Raw genomic sequence first — 22,481 nt, 5'->3', positions numbered from 1 at the left:
AAAAAAATCCAGAAAAACGCATGTCAAAAATGTTAGAAAATGATTTGCATTTTAATGAGGGAAATAAGTATTTGACCCCTCCACAAAACATGACTTAGTACTTGGTGGCTAAACCCTTGTTGGCAATCACAGAGGTCAGACGTTTCTTGTAGTTGGCCACCAGGTTTGCACACATCTCAGGAGGGATTTTGTCCCACTCCTCTTTGCAGATCTTCTCCAAGTCATTAAGGTTTCGAGGCTGACGTTTGGCAACTCGAACCTTCAGCTCCCTCCACAGATTTTCTATGGGATTAAGGTCTGGAGACTGGCTAGGCCACCCCAGGACCTTAATGTGCTTCTTCTTGACCCACTCCTTTGTTGCCTTTGCCGTGTGTTTTGGGTCATTGTCATGCTGAAATACCCATCCACGACCCATTTTCAATACCCTGGCGGAGGGAAGGAGGTTCTCACCCAAGATTTGACGGGACATGGCCCCGTCCATCGTCCCTTTGATGCGGTGAAGTTGTCCTGTCCCCCTAGCAGAAAAACACCCCCAAAGCATAATGTTTCCACCTCCATGTTTGACGGTGGGGATGGTGTTCTTGGGGTCATAGGCAGCATTCCTCCTCCTCCAAACACGCCGAGTTGAGTTGATGCCAAAAAGCTCAATTTTGGTCTCATCCGACCACAACACTTTCACCCAGTTGTCCTCTGAATCATTCAGATGTTCATTGGCAAACTTCAGACGAGCATGTATATGTGCTTTCTTGAGCAGAGGGACCTTGCGGGCGCTGCAGGATTTCAGTCCTTCACGGCGTAGTGTGTTACCAATTGTTTTCTTGGTGACTATGGTCCCGGCTGCCTTGAGATCATTGACAAGATCCTCCCGTGTAGTTCTGGGCTGATTCCTCATCGTTCTCATGATCTTTGCAACTCCACGAGGTGACATCTTGCATGGAGCCCCAGGCCGAGGGAGATTGACAGTTATTTTGTGTTTCTTCCATTTGCGAATAATCGCACCAACTGTTGTCACCTTCTCACCAAGCTGCTTGGCGATGGTCTTGTAGCCCATTCCAGCCTTGTGTAGGTCTACAATCTTGTCCCTGACATCCTTGGAGAGCTCTTTGGTCTTGGCCATGGTGGAGAGTTTGGAATCTGATTGATTGATTGCTTCTGTGGACAGGGTCTTTTATACAGGTAACAAGCTGAGATTAGGAGCACTCCCTTTAAGAGTGTGCTCCTAATCTCAGCTCGTTACCTGTATAAAAGACACCTGGGAGCCAGAAATCTTTCTGATTGAGAGGGGGTCAAATACTTATTTCCCTCATTAAAATGCAAATCAATTTATAACATTTTTGACATGCGTTTTTCAGCATTTTTATGTTGTTATTCAGTCTCCCACTGTTCAAATAAACCTACCATTAAAGTTATAGACTGATAATTTCTTTGTCAGTGGGCAAACATACAAAATCAGCAGGGGATCAAATACTTTTTCCCTCACTGTAGCATTGTCTTATCTACAGCTCGCGTAACATTGTATGATCAAGGATTGAGGAATGAGAATGACTCCACTCACTCAGTATAAAATGGTTCTGGTTGCAACTCAGACAGTGGCTCTTGCCCGGCCCATTGCACTGCTGGCAGTACTTGTGGCATGGGTGGCATTCTCCATCCTGGTCAGTGTAGTGGCGGGGGGTGCACCTGTTAACCAGGGGGTCACACTGCCCTTCGGCATCCAGTTTCTGACCCTCTCTGCAGCTGGAGCAGGAGCCAGCGTGGGGCCCCGAGCATGTAAGACAGGAGCCATCACAGTCTGGAAAAAGTGAACACAGTGAAACGAGATATCCCACAGAAACCAGATATGTCACAGCACTGGGTTGCATGGAATCTAGATGACCTAGTCAAGAGTCTAGATGACCTATAGTACACTGGAGAAGTGCATAATTTTCCCCTTATGGTTGGCTTTCTTTATTTGGTGGGTCACATTAAACTTTCAAAGGGTTTCAGGGGATCTCAGTCCTAAAATGCATGGGAACCACTGTGTCCAAGCCTCCTCACCTTTGCACTGCCCAGTCCTGCTGTCCCTGTAGGTGTGGGAGGGGCAGTTTGGCAGACAGGCTCCGTTGTGCAGGGTGGCCTCTGGGTCTGCACAGGAGTCACAGTCGTCCCCATCCGGACCATCACACCGGGCACAGTCAGGGTGACAGCGGACACACACGTCCTGCTCAGAGTCCCGGAAGAACCTCTCAGGACAGTCCATCACACAGCGGCCCTCGTAGAGGAAGTGGTACTCCTCACAGCCTGGGAAGGAGGTGAGGGAGGGAGGAATGGAGAGAGGGAGGGAGAGAGAGATGAGGGAGAGAGAGAAAGGAGACTGATGGATTAAGATAGGTAATTTCTTGTTCCCTGTCTGGCTACCTATTGATTTTTATATTTATTTTTCTCTCTTTGCCCTTTATCTGGATAACGTATGTGACATCAACAGAGAGATATATTTTCTGGGTGATTTAAATATTGACTGGCTTTCATCAAGCTGCTTCAAACTGTAACTTGTGTCTGCAACCTGGTCCAGGTTATCAGTCAACCTACCAGGGTAGTTACAAACAGCACAGGAATTAAATCATCAACATGTATTGATCACATCTTTACTAATGCTGTAGAAATGTGCTTTAAAGCAGTATCCAAATCCATTGGATGTAGTGATCACAATATAGTAGCCATATCTAGGAAAACCAAAGTTCCAAAAGCTGGATATCGTGTATAAGAGGTCAGATAAGACATTTTGTAGTGATACCTATGTTGTTGATGGTGTGTAATCCGGGGCAACTAGACGCTGCACTTGACACATTTATGAAATTGCTTATTGAAGTTAATAATAAGCATGCACCCATGAAGAAAATGGCTAAAAACCTTTAAATCCCTTTGGATTGACGAGGAATTGAAAAACGTTATTGTTGAGAGGGATGAGGCAAAAGGAATGGCAAATAAGTCTGGCTGCACAACCGATTGGCAAACATACCGCAAATTGAGAAATCCTGTGACTAAAATGAATAAAAAGAAGAAACTATACTATGAAACAAAGATACATGATATAAAGAATTAGAATAAAAAGCTTTGGAGTACCTTAAATTAAATTTGGGGCAAAAAGGCAAACTCAACTTCATTTCATCATTCATTCATCACAAAACCCACTGACATGGCATTTACTTCAATATTTTTTTTTTATTGGCAAGATTAGCAAACTTAGGCATGGCATGCCAGCAACAAACGCTGACACTACACATCCAAGTATAACTGATCAAATTATGAAAGACAAGCATTTAAAATTCTGTAAAGTGAGTGTGTAAGAGGTGAAGAAAATGTCAGCACGCTTCTAGGGAAAGACATTCAGAAGCACAGCACTTACACAAATTACCGATGATTGGCTGAGAGAAATTGATGATAAAAAGATTGTAGTTACTGTTTCGTTAGACTTCAGAGCGGCTTTTGACATTATCGATCATAGTCTGCTGATGGAAAAACGTATGTGTTATGGCTTTACACCCCCTGCTATATTGTGGATAAAGAGTTACCTGTCTAACAGAACACAGAGGGTGTTCTTGAATGGAAGCCTCTACAACATAATCCAGGTAGGATCAGGAATTCCCCAGGGCAGCTGCCTAGGCCCCTTACGTTTTTAAATCTTTACTAATGACATGCCACTGGCCTTGAGTAAAGCTAGTGTGTCTATGTATGCGGACGACAACAATATACTAGAGGTCGACCGATTATGATTTTTTTTTTTCACTGCCGATACCGATTATTGGGGTGCCAAAAATGCCGATACTGATTAATCGGCCGATTATTTTTTAGTTTTTTTATTCTTTGTAATAATGACAATTACAACAATACTGAATGAACACTTATTTTAACTTAATATAATACATCAATAAAATAAATTTAGCCTCAAATAAATAATGAAACATGTTCAATTTGGTTTAAATAATGCAAAACAAAGTGTTGGAGAAGAAAGTAAAAGTGCAATATGTGCCATGTAAGAAAGCTAATGTTTAAGTGCCTTGCTCAGAACATGGGAACATATGAAAGCTGGTGGTTTCCTTTTAACATGAGTCTTCAATATTCCCAGGTAAGAAGTTTTAGGTTGTAGTTATTATAGGAATTATAGGACTATTTCTCTCTATACGATTTGTATTTCATATACCTTTGACTATTGGATGTTCTTATAGGCACTTTAGTATTGCCAGTGTAACAGTATAGCTTCCGTCCCTCTCCTCGCTCCTACCTGGGCTCAAACCAGGAACACATCGACAACAGCCACCCTCGAAGCAGCGTTACCCATGCAGAGGAAGGGAAACAACTACTCCAAGTCTCAGAGCGAGTGACGTTTGAAACGCTATTAGCGTGCACCCGGCTAACTAGCTAGCCATTTCACATCGGTTACACCAGCCTAATCTTGGGAGTTGACAGGCTTGAAGGGGTCGGTATAATTTGTGGAACGTTCCAACAGGAATCTGTTCCAAAAAACGTAAAGTAAAAGGTTGCCAACCAACAACGCATACAAACCTAGCTAACTAGCTGCCGAATAGGCATCAACTCACCACGTAGCTTATTCTTAATGTTTGTCCATAGGCAAACAGACATGTGAGGAGAGACATTTTTCGGAATAGACGTGATGAGTGAAAAACGCAAGGAAATAGACCACTCCCTACCCGGTATCTTATTCTGCCGCTACACAACTTTGTATGCGTTGTTTTTTGGAAACCTTGTTATTTACGAAGTTTTTGGAATAGATTCCTGTTGGAACGTTCCACAAATTATACCCACCCAGGTTGAAGTCATAAACAGCGCAATGCTTGAAGCACAGCGAAGGGCTGTTTGAATGAATGCTTACGAGCCTGCTGCTGCCTACCACCACTCAGTCAGACTGTTCTATCAAATCATAGACTTAATTATGATATAATAAACACACAGAAATACGAGCCTTAGGTCATTAATATGGTCGAAATCCGGAAACTATCATCTCGAAAACAAAAGTTTTTTTCTTTCAGTGACATACTGATACGTTCCGTATTTTATCTAACGGGTGGCTAAGTCTAAATATTCCTGTTAGGCATTGATGTTTATGGTTAGGTACATTAGTGCAACAACAGTACTTTTTTTGCAAATGCGCTTGTTAAATCAACACCTGTTTGTCGAAATAGGCTGTGATTCAATGAAAATTAACAGGCACCGCATCGATTATATGCAACGCAGGACACGTTAGATAAACTAGTAATATCATCAACCATGTGTAGTTAACTAGTGATTATGTTAAGATTGATCGTTTTTTATAAGTCTAATGCTAGCTAGCAACTTATCTTTGCTTCTTGCTGCCCTCGCGTAACAAGTAGTCAGCCTGTTAATCCTTGTGGAGTGCAATGTAAGGCAGGTGGTTAGAGCGTTGGACTGGTAACCGAAGGTTGCAAAAACGAATCCCCCCTGAACAAGGCAGTTAACCCCCGTTTCTAGGCCGTCATTGTAAATAAGAATGTGTTCTTAATCTGACTTTCCTTGTTAAGTAAAGGTGTAAAAAATTATAATAATAATAATAATAGGCAAATCGGTGGCTAAAAATACCGATTGTTATGAAAACGTGAAATAGGCCCTAATTAATCGGCCATTCCGATTAATCGGTCGACCTCTACACTATACACGTCAGCTACTGCAGTGAGTGAAATCACTGCAACCCTTATCAAAGAGCTGCAGTTAGTTTCAGAATGGGTGTCAAGGAATAAGTTAGTCCTAAAACTAAAAGCATTGTATTTGGGACAAATCATTCACTAAACCCTAAACCTCAACTAAATCTTGTAATAAATAATGTGGACATTTAGCAATTTGAGGTGATTAAAGTGCAAGGCAGGTCCTACAGGCTCTAGTTTTGTCGCACCTGGACTACTGTTCAGTCGTTTAGGTCAGGTGCCACAAAGAGGGACCTTGAAAAATTGACTCAGAACAGAGCAGCACGACTGGCCCTTAAATGTACACGGAGAGCTAATATTAACAATATGTATGTAAATATGCATGTAAGTGGAGGAGAGATTGATTTCATCACTACTTGTTTTTGTAAGAAGTGTTGACATGCTGAATGCATCGAGGTGTCTGTATAAACTACTAGCACACAGCTCAGACATCCCATGCATACCCCACAAGACATGCCACCAGAGGTCTCTTCACAATTCCCAAATCGATAACAGACTATGGGAGGCGCACAGTACTACATAGTGCCATGGCTACATGGAACTCTATCCCACATCAGGATTCTGATGCAAGCAGTAGAATCAGATTTGAAAAAACATAGAAATCCACCTTATGGAACGGCGGAGACTGTGAAGACACACACATACACATGATAAGACGCGCTCTACAGCCACGTACACATAGACTGTAGATATGAGATAGTAGAGTAGTGGCCTGAGGGAACATACTTAATATGTTGTGAAAAGTGTCACGAAATGCAATGTCATGTAATATTGAAATTGTATATAACTGCCTTAATGTTGCTGGACGCCAGGAAGAGTAGACCTGTAATGGGGATCCTTAATAAATACAAATATGCCATCACTACTCTCGTCTGTGTGTGTCTCACCTGTGCACTCGCTGTTGGGGCTACACTCCTGGCAGGCTGTGGGACAGTGCTGACACTCCCCGTCCCTGAGTGTGTGTGCAGGGGGGCAGGCCTCCACACAATGGTGTTTGTACAGAAGGAAGGGTTCCACACAGCTCAGACAGTGGGTGGCATTTTTCTCACAGGAGGCACAGCCTGTCGCACAGCCGCGACACACCTGGCCCGCTGCATACCCACTACAGTACACAGTGGGAGAGCAGAGCACATAAGACGTTAAGTTGCACACTGAGGTTTACGGGCTCATTCTCTACCTTTCTCCCCAAAGTGTGCACTCGTTCACTCCCTCTCGTGGACTGGTGTTGGAAGTATGGTGTAAATTGCCTAGGCCAATCCAACGCTTCTAAATCCACAAGGGGGAGTGAGCAATTGGAGTCAATCCACGACATTGTGATGGAGAAGAGCATCTCCGGGAAATTTGTCATTACAACTGAGAGGGTTTGAGTAGGTACAGTAGAGTTCAGCAGGCACTCCAGTTCTGTAAAATGAAAGGTATATACGCCATTTAGATAAAGAGGTGAATACATCACCATGTCATACAATATATCATCATTTTCCACAGCAATGATGTGTGGGGAGAGGAGCAATGACTCATGATCAAAATGGTGTATGAGTCCTGGTTTGGAACAGAAACCTGCAGACCCTGGGAGTTTCTAGGAGCAGGATTAAAGATGAAAAAAAGTGTTACATTACAGCCTTATTCTAAAATCAATCGACACATAATACCCCATACTGACAACGCGAAAACAGGTTTTTAGAAATGTTTGTAAAATGAAAAAAATAAATATATATAAAGTATTCAGACCCTTTGCTATGAGACTCGAAATTGAACTCAGGGTTATCCTGCTTCCATTGATCATCCTTGATGTTTCTACAACTTGATTGGATTCCACCTGTGGTAAACTCAATTGATTGGCATACATCTGTCTATAGGGGTTGAAGAAATTGTCTGTAGAGCTCCGAGACAGGATTGTGTCGAGGCACAGATCTGGGGAAGGGTACCAAAACATTTCTGCAGCATTGAAGGTCCTCAAGTGAACAGTGGCCTCCATCATTGTTAAATGGAAGAAGTTTGGAACCACCAAGACTCTACCTAGAGCTGGCCGCCCGGACAAACTGAGCAATCGGGGGAGAAGGGCCTGGTTCAGGGAGGTGACCAAGAACCTGATGGTCACTGACAGAGCTCCAGAGTTCCTCTGAGATGGGAGAATCTTCTAGAAGGACAACCATCTCTGCAGCACTCCACCAATCAGGCCTTTATAGTAGAGTGGCCAGACGGAAGCTACTCCTCAGTAAAAGGCACATGACAGCCCGCTTGGAGTTTGCAAAAAGGCACCTAAAGGACTCTCAGACCATGAGAAACAAGATTGAACTCTTTGGCCTAAATGTCAAGTGTCAGGTCAGGAGGAAACCTGGCACCATCCCTACGGTTTTCATGACGCAAAATGAACTCGCCCATTGTCAGACTCTGGTTACCGGTCCGTATACACGCTCGGCTGCTTAGAACGGCTGCCTAGTTGAACAGCTAGGTATCCAAGTCGTGCAGTACTTGCATGATCATTGAGAAGCAAAATAGCAATTAGTAGGGCCTCCGCATAGTTAAAACACAGATAGTCTTTTTGGACCCAAACGCAAAACTCAAGCAGGAAGTTGCATGCAGCTGTCTAGACAGCATATCAAACACCAGCAAGACACAGAGACGAAGTCTAAGCAGCGATATAATGTTCATTTTTCATCATCATTGCAAGCATTGGCTAAGCAGGAGGCAGACAGGCAGTCTAAGTAGTAGTGTTCTTTTTTCAGGAACTCTGTCTGGTGGCTACGATATGGCAGCAACTATGAAGATTACCCTACATCCTCACACAAAACACTGATTGTTTTTGCTCCAATGCAATGTGTAGGGACTGTGTGCTGCTTGTGCAACTGCAATATCCGTTACAACGGTCAGGATGAGGTTGTATAGCCTTCATAATATGTATTTTTGGCAACGTTTGTTCATCTCGCCGTAGGGTTTTTTATTTCCGCTGTTCAGAAATACGAGGCAGAGACATAGGCTACATCATCATAGTTTAGAAGAGTTAAGAGAGAAACATGAAGGGAGGGGTCGAGTGTGAGCAGTAGTTACATAGTGTGCGTAAAATAACACATGTGCAGAACGTGATCCAGTTTCCCGGAAGGGCGAGAACGAGGGCAAAAGCTCCGTATTCGCAGCCACAGACTACATAAAAATGGTACCCACGAGTTCATCTGACTAAGTAGATCAAGGGCCTCTTTGCCTAAATCCTGAGCTATCACCTTTAACATACTCATATGAATTCTGACCTCTGGCATTGACGAACACACTGTCCGTCTTGCAGGTAGAGCGGGGCCTTGCGTACCACCTGACAGCGGGTGCAGCGATGCTCGTCCACACACTGCGCACACCCCCGAGGACACGGCTCACACACACCGCTCAGCCGGCTGGCGAACGAGCTCGCTGGGCACTTCAGCACACACACCTGCTCTGCTGACAGGAACCGCCCTGGGAGGAGCACAGGAAGGATACGGTCAGAATACATACAGACGCAGGCGCAGGCACGCACACTGTCACGGTCTGCAATCGGGACCAGAACTGAACCAGTGGGATGTGCTTATCTTTCTCTTTTTCGCAGGGTTTAAGGTGACCTCACTGGAAACAGGCGAGCACACACTACACACATTCTGACAAACTGACAGGCAGAAATATTGTCAGGCAGACCTTTCACACAGGTTTTACACTGGCTCTTCTCCTCTCCTGAACATGAGTCGCAGGAGGCATGGCAGGCCTCACACTCTCCTTCACCTGCAGGGAAGAACACGAGAAAACACCAAACAAGTCAATATCATACAGTACCAGGGGATTTATTCTCATAATAATCATAGCCTACAACTAAAGTTGTTGGGATTAAAAAGTTATTTTCGAAATGGCTTTCCTGCAGCAAGGTGCAATGTTAATGTAACAAACACCCTCACAGGGTAAAGTGAAGTGCCAAGGTCATTAGCAATCATCTAACAATAACTTGTGTAATGAAATACATTTCTGAAGTACGCCCTAACAGTGTGGTAACAATCCATCTATTTTTCGGTAAATTGATCCTTTAAATCTCACCAGTGAGGAAGGTCTTAACAGGGCAGGAATCCTGTTTAGAGACACACTCCCCCTCTTCCCGGCTCGTCCCCTCCTCACACAACACACAGTCGTCACTGTCGGGACCGCTGCATGTCACACAGTCAGAGTGACACTCTTCACACTCCTGGGTGTCTTCGTCTCCGTAGAAACCGTCCGGACACTCCGGCACACACTTCCCCTCTGGGTGGAACAGAGCCCACTTTAAAACATGTCAAGAACACACACACACACACGCAAGCACGCACGCACACACACACAAACAAACAAACACACACACAAACCCCAACGCACACACACAAACAGTTGCACCGACCAAACCCTTACCTGATAAGAAGAGGTCAGTTTCACACCAGTAGCACTCATGTTCGTCACAGCTGACGCACTTTTCATCACACGGCACACAGGTCATCTCCTCCTCTACACTGAACGTCTTCGCTGGGCAGTTCTTATAGCAGCCATCTTGGAATCTAAACTCAATGCAAGAAGTTGGTTTGTGTCGTCTTCCTCCCCTGTCACCCATTCATTTACATATCACACATGGAGATATTGATAACTGAGGTCATATTCCATATTAAGGGGGGGTTTCGTTAAGATTAAAACAAGATTTGTATTCCTTGCTCTACTTACTTGTAAAAGCCGTCAGTGCAGGATAGGCAATGCCTGGGATTATCTGACGAATACAGAAAAACACACTCAGACATCTTCTCATCCTATTCCTCTCCCCATGGCCCTCGCCAACCATGTTCAAACTGTTAGATAGATAGGGTTCACATGGGTAGACTAACTTACACAGTACACACTTCTTACAGCCTTCCTCACAGGCCATACAGTCATCATACTCTGGATCCTCCACCTCCCCTGTAGAGGGAGAGAGGGGGGGGGGGGGCGGCAGAGACAGAAAGACAGACAGATAGAGGGGAGCCAGACAAAGAGAGCGAGAGAGAGAGAGAGAGATGGGGGGGGGAAGGGGAATTACGATTCTCTATGGAGACAGAAATACTTCAAAGACTTTTCTTCTTCATGTTCATACCTGTAGCGACAGATATTACATAAGAACACAACATCAAACAAAACACAACATTCTGGCTATATCTGTCACCTTCTCCACACTCCAGTCGGGTGCAGACTCCATCAGTGGTGTAGTAGGAGGAGTTACAGCGCAGACAGTGTGTGGCGGAGGAGCAGAGCTTGCAGTTGTCTGGGCAGGCCTCGCAGCTCTTCTCCTGGGTATGGTAATGTCCTTCCGGACAAGCGTCGACACAACCCCCCTTGTACAGGTAACGGTCCATGTTGAATTTATCTGAGGGAAACGCATATGGATGGATGGACAAGCATATGGATGGATGGACAAGCAGGCAGGCAGACAGACGCACAATCGTTACACACACACACACACACACACACACACACACACACACACACACACACACACACACACACACACACACACACACACACACACACACACACAAAACACACTATTAAGTCTATTACTATGAAACATCGGGGTTTTTTTGTGATATAAGTGCAATGTGTTTGTTGTCCCAGAGCCAGAGCACGTGTCCACTGGACTGTGTCAGTTAGAATGACAGGTGTCCCTTCCCCTCACCGGTGTCACAGCTGGTGCAGTTGGCAGGCCCTCCATCCAGGCACATGGCACAGGTGTGGTCACACAGGTGGCACTGCCCACCTGACTGGTACTTCCCCCGGGCACACTGAGCCACACAGCAACCCTGATCCAGAGACCTGAGACAATGAGACAACAGCACCTAACTATTAAACTACATTTGCTTCCGGTGGAGCATGCTAGCGGTACTTGTACACTTCCAGTCATTGTGCTAACGCTAGGTTAATTCTGTTTTTGAATTGCCTTGTGTTACCAAAAGGGAATGTAAAGTTACCAGAATGCACCTTTTATATGTAAAAATAAGTGTCTCAGACAGGATGACACAGGAAGAGAGCATTTTATATCCATGGCTGAACTGTACAGTATGTCACCTGAATCAACCTCTTTGTTATGACATCTGTAAGTCTGCTACAGTATATCTATATATTTCTCAGACTATAGACACATCTAGAGGGGCCACAGATGATACAATCCTAACCATAGATTAAAGGGATACTTTGGGATTTGGCAATGAAGCCCTTTATCAACTATGGCCCCTCTTGGTTATTCTATGGTGAAGACTATCAGCTGTGAGCCTTCTAGGTGAGTCAATGGTTAGGACTGTATCAACTATGGCCCCTCTAGGTAAGTCTAATGTCAGGACTGTATATCAACTATTAAGTCTATGGTGAGGACTGTCTCAACTATTTCCCCTCTAGGTGAGTCGATACCATTTTTATGTCTGTGTCCAGCATGAAGGAAGTCAAGAGGTAGTTTTGTGAGCCATTGCTAACTAGCGTTAGCGCAATGACTGGAAGTCTATGGGTATCTGCTAGCATGATACCTCTAACTTCCTTCATACTGGACACAGTGACATAAAAATGGTATCCACGAGTTAATCTACTGTAACTCTGGGGAAGTATATAAAGGGAGTCATTGCCAAAATTCCGAAGTTTCCCTCTAAAGACATGAAGCGGTGGAGGAGATGCCATTCATTTTCAATGCAGCTAGACGGGGGCGGAATTCTATCCAGGCGGAGCGATCGGCGGTGCTCATGCATGTGAAAGCCACTCAGCCAAGGCGGAGAAAATAAGAATCTGCTGCATTATGGGGAAATCTGCTCCGCCCCATCTCTTCCTGTATGGAAATCCCTTTACCTAGAGGGGTCACAGCTGTTACAGTCCTCACCAGACTCACCTAGAGGGACCATAGTTGATCCAGTCCTCACCATAGACTTAACTAGAAGGCGCACAGCTGCTACAGTCCTCACCATAGACTCACCTAGAGGGGCCATAGTTTATCCAGTCCTCGCCATAGCCTTACATAGACACCATAGACTTACCTAGAAGGCTCACAGCTGATACAGTCCTCCCCATAGACTTACCTAGAGGGGCCATAGTTGATACAGTCCTCACCATAGACTTACCTAGAGGGGCCACAGCTGATACATTCCTCGGACTTTGGGCCTGTACACTTCAGACACGTGGCGTCACATGCATGGCACTTCCCATGGCTATCCTGGTACTCTCCTGCATGCAAAACACAAAGACAACATTTTACATTTATGTTGCTCTAATTCAATGTAATTACCATGTAATATTTTAATACAGAACGTAAGTATTCAGCTGTACCTAGCAACTGCAGATGAGGCATATACAACTATATTTGATTTGTAATGAAAGGAAACTGATCAGATTACGTTTAATTAGTTATATGTATAGTTTGTAATAATAATATAATGTGTGACCTACACTAACACAGTAGCTATACGATTCCCTATCTGAATAGACCAGGGGTGAAAGTAGAATTCATTCTTCGCTGTAAGTGCTGTTATTGTGAAATGGAAACGTCTAGGAGCAACAACGGCTCACCCGCGAAGTGGTAGGCCACACAAGCTCACAGAACAAGACTGCTGAGTGCTGAAGTGCGTAGAATGTAAAAATCGTCTGTCCTCGGTTGCAACACTCACTACCGAGATCCAAACTGCCTCTGGAAGCAACATCAGCACAAGAACTGTTCGTCGGGAGCTTCATGAAATGGGTTTCCATGGCTGAGCAGCTGCACACAAGCCTAAGATCACCATGCGCAATGCCAAGTGTGGGAGTGGGGTAAAGCTCGTCACCATTGGACTCTGGAGCAGTGAAAACATTCTGTGGAGTGATGAATCATGCTTCACCATCTGGCAGTCCAACACACGAATCAGGGTTTGGCGGACGCCAGTAGAGCGCTAGGCCACTTAGTTCCAGTGGAAGGAAATCTTAACGCTATAGCATACAATGACATTCTAGATGATTCTGTGCTTAAAACATTGTGGCAACAGTTTGGGGAAGGCCCTTTTCTGTTTCCCCATGACAATGCCCCCGTGCACAAAGCGAGGTCCATACAGACATGGGTTGTCAAGATCGGTGTGAAATAACTTGACTGGCTTACACAGAGCCCTGACTTCAACCCCATCGAACACCTTTGGGATGAATTGGAACGCCGACTGCGAGCCAGGCCTAATCACTAATGCTCTTGTGACTAAATAGAAGCAAGTCCCCGCAGAAATGTTCCAACATCTAGTTGAAAGCCTTCCCAGAAGAGTGGATGCTGTTACTGTATAACAGCAAAGGGGGGACCAACTCCATATTAATGCCCATGATTTTGGAATGAGATGTTCGTCGAGCACGTGTCCACATACTTTTGGTCATGTAGTGTATTTCCAGCCTCCAAACAGTGGTGAATGGAAAGAGACATCTGTTACACAAAACACTACAAAGTGTAATGACATTTGGTGATTGTCATTAGGCCAGAATTTATGCATCCACTGCTGTTCGTGCGCGTCTCGGTGTGGGCCATTCATCTCTGCCTTGGCAAAATGTCTGTGTTCTCGTGGAGCCACATCGCATTTTGGAGGGAAGGCTACACAACACGTTTTCATGTCCATTCGCTCATTTTTCATGCCTCTGACATGCAGTAATGATAAGAGGTGGTGAAATAGCCTACAGTTTACTTGAGATTTAGTTTTAATAATTGTGATAGGCTCACGTTTTTAAGGTATGGTGTACCCCCACTATTTATTTTGCTAGGATGCAGTACCGGACCGTACCGCCTTACTTTCACCCCTGGAATAGACACTGGGTTGTACGAGTGAGTTTAAGGAGAGTGATTGATTGATTGACTGACCATCACCACAGACAGTGCTGACCATACACATTTTGTCCATAAGACTATGTCCACCAGCACAGCTGCTGCAGTTCCCCTTCCCTGCTCCCACACAGGTGAGACAGCTGGAATCACACCTGAGGAGGTACCAGCAGACTGGCTGAGATTACATAAACAGACACATCTGCACAGAAATAGACACAAACACACAATAGCACACACACACACAAACACACAATAGCACACACACACACACACACACACACACACACACACACACACACACACACACACACACACACACACACACACACACACACACACACACACACACACACACACACACACACACACACACACACACACACACACACACACACACACACACACACACACACACACACACACACACACACACACACACACACACACACACACACACACGTAGCCTTGCAGTTAGAGCATTGGGCTAGTAACCGAAAGGTCACTAGTTCGAATCCCCAAGATGAAAAATCGGTCAATGTGCACATGAGGAAGGCACAACCTTAATTGCTCTGGGGTCACCTTGGAAAATGGCAGACCCTGGCTGTGACCCCACTCTCAGGGGGAGTTGGAATTTGCAAAAAAAATGCACTGACAATTCACACGTGTGTATTAACACGCGCATGTGTAAAATAGGACAAATAAGCACCCAGCAAATTATTATTATGCACATGTTGGAATGAGGTCAGCCATAATAATAATGAACAATCCACCTACACCAAAACACAGAGCTCACTCACCTCCTGCATATCCTGGGTCCATCACTAGTTTTTTGTGGGCTGCTCTCAGTGGCATAGAAGCCAACACTACAGGAGGAAACACACCTCCACTCCTCCATCAGGTACCCATCAGCACACTGGTTACATGACTCAATGCCCGCACCTGTGATAACACACATGTGCACACATACAAACACACGCACACACATACCCTGTAACCCATCTAAACACCTGCACCTGGTGACAACATCTGCACCGTAAACACATAAATTGTCCCTCTCATGACACATTATCGCTTCAGGTAGATGGTGACGCTGATGACTAGCTCCATGATTAGTACTGTATTTGGTTTACACACATATATATATGGCTTAGGGTCCTGTTTGGTTTGGTATTATCCAAGTCACCCCTCCCTTTACCTGCACAGGTGGCACAGGCCTCGTGGCAGGGCTCGCAGGTGCTCTCCTGTTCGTTGTGGTAACTTCCTGGTCCACAGCTCCTCTGGCAGCGGTTCCCCAACAGACTGGAGGGGGGGATAGATAGATAGCGAGATAGAGAGAGACTCATCATTATCTGGGCTCTGTGTTCCGACCCAGAGCACACACTCATTGAGAAGTTTCATCTGATAACGATCAACACTGCAAAATACAACAAATATTATAATAGGAGGTGGCTTTGTTGCAATAGATTTAGAATGTGTGTGTGTGTGCGAATTAGTATTCTCTGTGGCAGAGATGGAGAATCACTGTGTACAGAGAAGAAATGCATGAGTTGGTAATTCGGCTGTCATCAGAGGGATTGGTTCACCTTGTGCCTGATTTGCATTCTGTGCAGATGTTCGCCGAGGTGCATCTCAAGCAGTTTTCACTGCACTTCCTGCACATATTTGCATCTGTGGGGAAAACAACAATACAAGCATTCATACCTGCCAAGTATAATTCCACTCCAGTTGAAGTAAAAGCATTGTTCATTAAGCACATATTCAGTAGAGACATCGGCTTGGTTTTTACAACAATACAGCATAATATCCTTAAAACCCTTTACACTTGGGGGAATTGGCCTATATGGATAGGGCTAAATTGAAATGTTTCTTACATAAGAAATATGAAAAGCATGTGCATAACAATCTTAGCAATTGAAATGGAACAGTTTGGAGATGATGGGAACATTATTAGACCAAAAGGTGAGGACACAACAGTTCACCTGACAAGTCTGAATCACTGTTGAGTTTATTTCTAGTTTACATTTACTGGACTTTGCCACATTTGTTGATCAAATCTGAAAAATATTCTGCATACCTTCAGTAACATGAGAAGAATATTCCTGGAAAATGTGGGGAATTGCAACATAAGACAAATAATTGACAAGGGTTTAAGTGAGAGGTCACACTGATGTCTCCAAGTGGCCACACACCTCTCCAAAGTGAGCACAGTTCCTGAGCAATTTCTATGCAATTTTTTGATTCAAAGAAGAGTCTTCAACTATAAGGTGCTTTTTTGAGCTCTCCTAGCTGTGCCGTTGAGGAACTACAGCAAGCACACTTGTAGTTGTTTTGGTTGGAACATAATCCTCCATCACCGCCATCACACAATCCAAAAATGGTCCATTATAAATCCCAATCTGGCTCAAGTGGGCATCATTTGAAGGCTTGTTCTATTGCCAACATGACTAGCTAAGTTAGAAAATACGATATTGCAGTGTTAGGCTTTCAAAATGCAATTCAGGGAAACATATCATCATTTTGGTGTGCATAGAAAGGAGTAAAGAATGCATTCAGTTGCGTGATGCAGCAAATTTTCATAACAACAGATGAAAATAATCGCATTCGGTTCAGAACAACCCAGGGTATAACAATGATATGATATGGAAATGTGAAGTGCACATTTTGATTCACGGGCGTTTGGCTTGCTTGTATGACATCAAAGCAGTATTTATAATAATCCTCAACGTCTCATCTTTCAAAATACATAAAGTCCTCTTAAAATGTACAGAATTTCCCTCACTCAAACAACAAAACATTTGCAAACGCTTTGCCCAAACAGCGGGAGGGATGGGGGCAACTTCTTGTCATGCGAGACGGGTGGCGTAATAAAGACCAAGTTCACACATTTTATGGAATTTTTAAAATTGTAAAATTATTTTATATATCAGAGGATTCTGCAGCACCCTCAGCACCCCTGCTTACTGCAGCTATGCGTATGTGGGTACGAGGGCTACCCTGTTGAATGTTAATGTTAAGTGGATGGCCGTGTTAAACATTTCCTCATGAGTTATAAAGCTCAGATAGATAAATAGTAAATAACAAAATATATATATATATATATGTTTTGCATGCACTTTTTGCACCCAGTATGCAATGCTATAGTAAATAGTATGAGAAATAGTACAATGTAGATTTCACAAAACAAAATACTCCACAATGCAAGTAACCATTTCACTGTACTGTTTACACCTTCTGTATTCTGTGCATGTGACAAATAAACTTAGATTTTATTTGACATGGTGTGTGTTTACCAGAGACGATAATGTGAAGAACAACATGACCTGCACTAAACTCAAATTAGGATATAAGTTTAGGCCTAAGAGACAGTGTCCAAATTCAAAAATTCTCAGTTAGAATGCCCTGCTTTTATTTCGTCACACTCACAAACGTAAGCCATTTTCTGTAATTAGCTCGTCATTAACTTGAGAGTTTATTTTCCTGTAATAATAAATACAAATTAGATAAAGTTAAGACGTTGTCAGTTATAAGATATGGTCATTATTTTAACAGGCTAGCCAGCTAACTTAACATTAGCAAGCTAATAAGCAAGAAACAAACCAAAACATTGTTTAGAAAGTTGCTTTGAGTTGCCTAGTTTGCTAGATTGACATATACTAAATACATTTTTAAACGGATGGGTTTACGATGTTATTTTGGACCACCAGGTTGCTGATGTCATGCAGCCTGTAGTTGTTGTGTTTATGCGTTCTCATAACGACAACAACAAATGTTATATCACTGCGACAACTGTCTACAGACATGTCGATAGACGTAGTATAAACCAGCCTTTAGTCTTGAAATCTTTGGTTGTTTAGTACACGAGTCTATACTTTTATCTAATGTAAAAAACACAATTTCAAATGTTGTCTACATCAGACCGAATCGAGCTGGTTGGTCACATATACTCACCATCAATTTTACAATTGACATGCTGTAAGATTTCAGCTGCCTTATTACTGTAATAATTTTTTATAACTAGTGGTCAGGGAAAATCCGCCTAATTTCCCGGTGTACTGCTCTAATTCATTGTTTTCTCCTTCCCCCTGTGAACGTACCAAAGAGTTGGCTAGCAAGTCTAACGATTCGTCACGATATCACCTTACATCTACTATAAAGTGTGTCCCTCTGTGATGAACACAAAGTGGTTTTGTTTCGCATCTTCAAATTGTGTTCAAGTTTTTTTAAATTAAATTTGATATAGATCGATGTGTGTTTGTCGTAGAATGACGATGAATGCCTCACAACGTAGGGGGCAAATCCTGAATTGCATCCTATTCCCTATACAGTGCACTACTTTTGACCAAAATTCTATGAGAGTCTAGCCATAAGTAGCACACTACTTAGGCATTAGGGTGTCATTTGGAACACACCCAGGGACATACCATGGTCCAAGTAATAATTGTCACCACAGCTTGCCGTGCAACTACTGGTTCCCTCGGTCAGGTGGTGTCCAGCGCGACATGTAGTACACTGGTCACTGCGGCTGCCCGTGCAGATTTCACAGGAAGAGAAACACTTCTTACAACGACGCCGGTCGCCCCAGAATCCCACTGGGCACACAGACACACACGTCCTGTAAGAGAGAAAGCACATGCCTTGTCGGTTGGTTGGTTGGATGTTGTTTAGTGCAACACTAGGATTGTCTCCACATGGGACACATACTAAATGTATGTGTTAACTGCGTGTCCTACAGAGTTCAAAGCTGGAAAGCCGGAGGGCTACAGTGAGAAACATCTGTGACTCGATAACAGCCAATTAAATGAGGTTCGTAAGTATGTAATAATGGGCCGCCGGACTATTGCGGCAGCCCATGATTTACAGCACGAGTGGGAGACCTAGTGCAACGTCACTGAAGCCAACCTATACATTTAGAGTGAATAGTCTGACCTGGTGTTGTTCTTGAACTTGAGGAAGAGGTGTAGACATGTGACACACTGCTGGGGGCCTGGTCCCTCACAGCCATCCTCACTGCACTCTGGGTCACATCGGCCTGGAAGGAACGAAACAAAACGTAATTTCTCATCATGCATTTTCATAGCCTGGAATAATTCATTTGACAAAGCAAAATAGTTAGAATAGGGAAAGCATCTCTTACAAACACAAAAAGTGGTGGAACCCTTAAGACTTGGTGAAGCCTGAAGACTTAGCTTTGACGTAGGCTACTAATTAAACAAATGGAGCTTGATACAGGCTACAATTAGTAGTTAGATTCCGGTGTCAAAGCTATAAAAGGGTGTGATAATTCTGTGTCGTCTTGTTCCAAAGCTGCTCTGTGACAGCGGGTAAAGTGACTCACCGTTGTATTCCTCAGTGAGGTCACCACCGTCAGTTGGCAGCTCTGCCGAGCGGGCTTGCTCACGCCGCATGGAGTATGGTTGCTCTGAGGTGCCATAAAGCACTAGAGACCACTCTCTCAATTCCCCTGTAAATCAATGGAGAGAGAGGAAGAAAAAACAACATTATCAGGTTTTTACTAACTACATGACTTAACCAGAATCAACTAGGTCCCCAAGTCTTTCCTGGTCAGGTCACGTGATCAGGAAGAAAGATCAGGACTCCACTCATGCGTAACAGTATTTGATATCTGGTATAATTCTTGTGGTATTGAATGATGGTAAAAGTATAGCATGGCAAACCTGTTTCACTGTTGTCCCTTTGTTGAGAGGAGTATCCAGGACCTCCAGACTCCAATCTCCTGATGCCTTCTCCCCCCAGCAGTGAGTGGTCATGAACTCCCAGCTCTGGAAGCCCTCAGTGGAGTGGTCAAGAGGCCTGGACCAAAATACAACCACAGTATAATAAACTCGGCAAAAAAAGAAACGTCCTCTCACTGTCAACTGCGTTTATTTTCAGCAAACTTAACATGTGTAAATATTTGTATGAACATAACAAGATTCAACAACTGAACCAAGATCCACAGACATGTGACTAACAGAAATGGAATAATGTGTCCTTGAACAAAGGGGGGGGGGGGGGAATCAAAATCAAAAGTAACAGTCAGTATCTGATGTGGCCACCAGCTGCATTAAGTACTGCAGTGCATCTCCTCCTCATGGACTGCACCAGATTTGCCAGTTCTTGCTGTGAGATATTAACCCACTCTTCCACCAAGGCACCTGCAAGCTCCCGGACATTTCTGGGGGGAATGGCCCTAGCCCTCTACCTCTGATCCAACAGGTCCCAGACATCCCAGATCCGGGCTCTTTGCTGGCCATGGCAGAACACTGACATTCCTGTCTTGCAGGAAATCATGCACAGAACGAGCAGTATGACTGGTAGCATTGTCATGCTGGAGGGTCATGTCAAGATGAGCCTGCAGGAAGGGTACCACATGAGGGAGGAGGATGTCTTCCCTGTAACGCACAGCGTTGAGATTGCCTGCAATGACAACAAGCTCAGTCCGATGATGCTGTGACACACTGCCCCAGACCATGACGGACCCTCCACCTACAAATCGATCCCGTTCCATAGTACAGGCCTCGGTAAAACGCTCATTCCTTCGACGATAAACGCGAATCCGACCATCGCCCCTGGTGAGACAAAACCGCGACTCGTCAATGAAGAGCACTTTCTGCCAGTCCTGTCTGGTCCAGCAACAGTGGACAGCCCAAAGGCGACGTTGTTGCCGGAGATGTCTGGTGAGGACCTGCCTTACAACAGCCCTACAAGCCCTCAGTCCAGCCTCTCTCAGTCAATTGCGGACAGTCTGAGCACTGATGGAGGGATTGTAACTCGGGCAGTTGTTGTTGCCATCCTGTACCTGTCCCACAGGTGTGGTGTTCGGATGTACCGATCCTGTGCAGGTGTTGTTACACGTGGTCTACCATGGCGAGGACGATCAGCTGTCCGTCCTGTCTCCCTGTAGGGCTGTCTTAGGCGCCTCACAGTACAGACATTGCAATTTATTGCCCTGGCCACATCTGCAGTCCTCATGCCTTCTTGCAGCATGCCTGAGGCACGTTCATGGGCATCTTTCTGTTGGTGTTTTTCAGGCAGTAGAAAGGCCTCTTTAGTGTCCTAAGTTTTCATAACTATGACCTTAATTGCCTGCCGTCTGTAAGCTGTTAGTGTCTTAACGACCGTTCCACAGGTGCATGTTCATTAATGGTTCATTGAACAAGCATGGGAAACAGTGTTTAAACCCTTTACAAAAAAGATCTGTGAAATTATTTGGATTTTTACAAATTATCTTTGAAAGACATTGACCACTATGACCAGGACCACAACACAACCATGGTGTAATATAATGCAAATGTGACCCGGAACCAAAATACAACAGGATAGAGCCATGTTACACTGTCATTTCTGGATTCTCTCCATAACCAAAGTTTGTCAATACGTTTTCAGACCCAAAATGTCATCCAATGTCCACAATAGTCCACGTCCCATGCCCTCTGTTGTGTACATCCTACGGTTCCTATTAATTTAGCATTGAGGGATGTATCTGGGATCTACAGCAGATGGCGAGGGATATGGACTTATCTCCACATTAGACCACTTTTTGGGTGAGAAAACTTTGAGGTGAACTATCACTTTAACTTGTTATGGATAGGGGGCAGTATTTTCACGGCCGGATAAAAAACGTACCCGATTTAATCTGATTATTACTCCTGCCCAGAAACTAGAATATGCATATAATTATTAGCTTTGGATAAAAAACACTCCAAAGTTTCTAAAACTGTTTGAATGGTGTCTGTGAGTATAACAGAACTCATTTGGCAGGCCAAAACCTGAGAAGATTCCAAACAGGAAGCGCCCTCTCTGACCATTTCATGGCCTTCTTGATCATCTCTATCCAAAACAGGGGATCTCTGCTGTAACGTGACATTTTCTAACGCTCCCATAGGCTCTCAGAAGGCGCCAGAACGTTGAATGATGACTTTGCAGGCCATGGCTGAAAAACAGTAGCGCATTTGGTA

General features: G+C 44.2%; 1 protein-coding gene across 1 annotated transcript in view; it reads right to left on the bottom strand.

The window, feature by feature from the left end:
• pcsk5a (proprotein convertase subtilisin/kexin type 5a) overlaps positions 1-22,481 on the bottom strand; it is a 41,821-nt gene that overhangs the window by 10,060 nt on the left and 9,280 nt on the right. Inside the window, exons 13-32 of the mRNA XM_045688735.1 lie at positions 20,200-20,334; positions 19,859-19,986; positions 19,450-19,552; positions 18,945-19,135; positions 16,107-16,191; positions 15,719-15,822; positions 15,321-15,462; positions 14,560-14,675; positions 12,821-12,923; positions 11,398-11,534; positions 10,888-11,088; positions 10,578-10,646; positions 10,416-10,458; positions 10,113-10,255; positions 9,768-9,968; positions 9,378-9,461; positions 8,963-9,161; positions 6,605-6,819; positions 2,038-2,280; positions 1,556-1,792 (exon numbers count right to left, since the gene is read on the bottom strand). Of these exons, the coding sequence (XP_045544691.1) occupies positions 1,556-1,792; positions 2,038-2,280; positions 6,605-6,819; positions 8,963-9,161; positions 9,378-9,461; positions 9,768-9,968; positions 10,113-10,255; positions 10,416-10,458; positions 10,578-10,646; positions 10,888-11,088; positions 11,398-11,534; positions 12,821-12,923; positions 14,560-14,675; positions 15,321-15,462; positions 15,719-15,822; positions 16,107-16,191; positions 18,945-19,135; positions 19,450-19,552; positions 19,859-19,986; positions 20,200-20,334 (2,879 nt within the window). The remainder of the gene's footprint in view (positions 1-1,555; positions 1,793-2,037; positions 2,281-6,604; positions 6,820-8,962; positions 9,162-9,377; positions 9,462-9,767; positions 9,969-10,112; positions 10,256-10,415; positions 10,459-10,577; positions 10,647-10,887; positions 11,089-11,397; positions 11,535-12,820; positions 12,924-14,559; positions 14,676-15,320; positions 15,463-15,718; positions 15,823-16,106; positions 16,192-18,944; positions 19,136-19,449; positions 19,553-19,858; positions 19,987-20,199; positions 20,335-22,481) is intronic.

Source organism: Salmo salar, chromosome ssa01 (assembly GCF_905237065.1).
Source record: "Salmo salar chromosome ssa01, Ssal_v3.1, whole genome shotgun sequence".
NCBI lineage: Eukaryota > Metazoa > Chordata > Actinopteri > Salmoniformes > Salmonidae > Salmo > Salmo salar.
The sequence above is the reverse complement of the archived record's forward strand: the minus strand, read 5'-3'. Positions and strand labels throughout refer to the sequence as shown.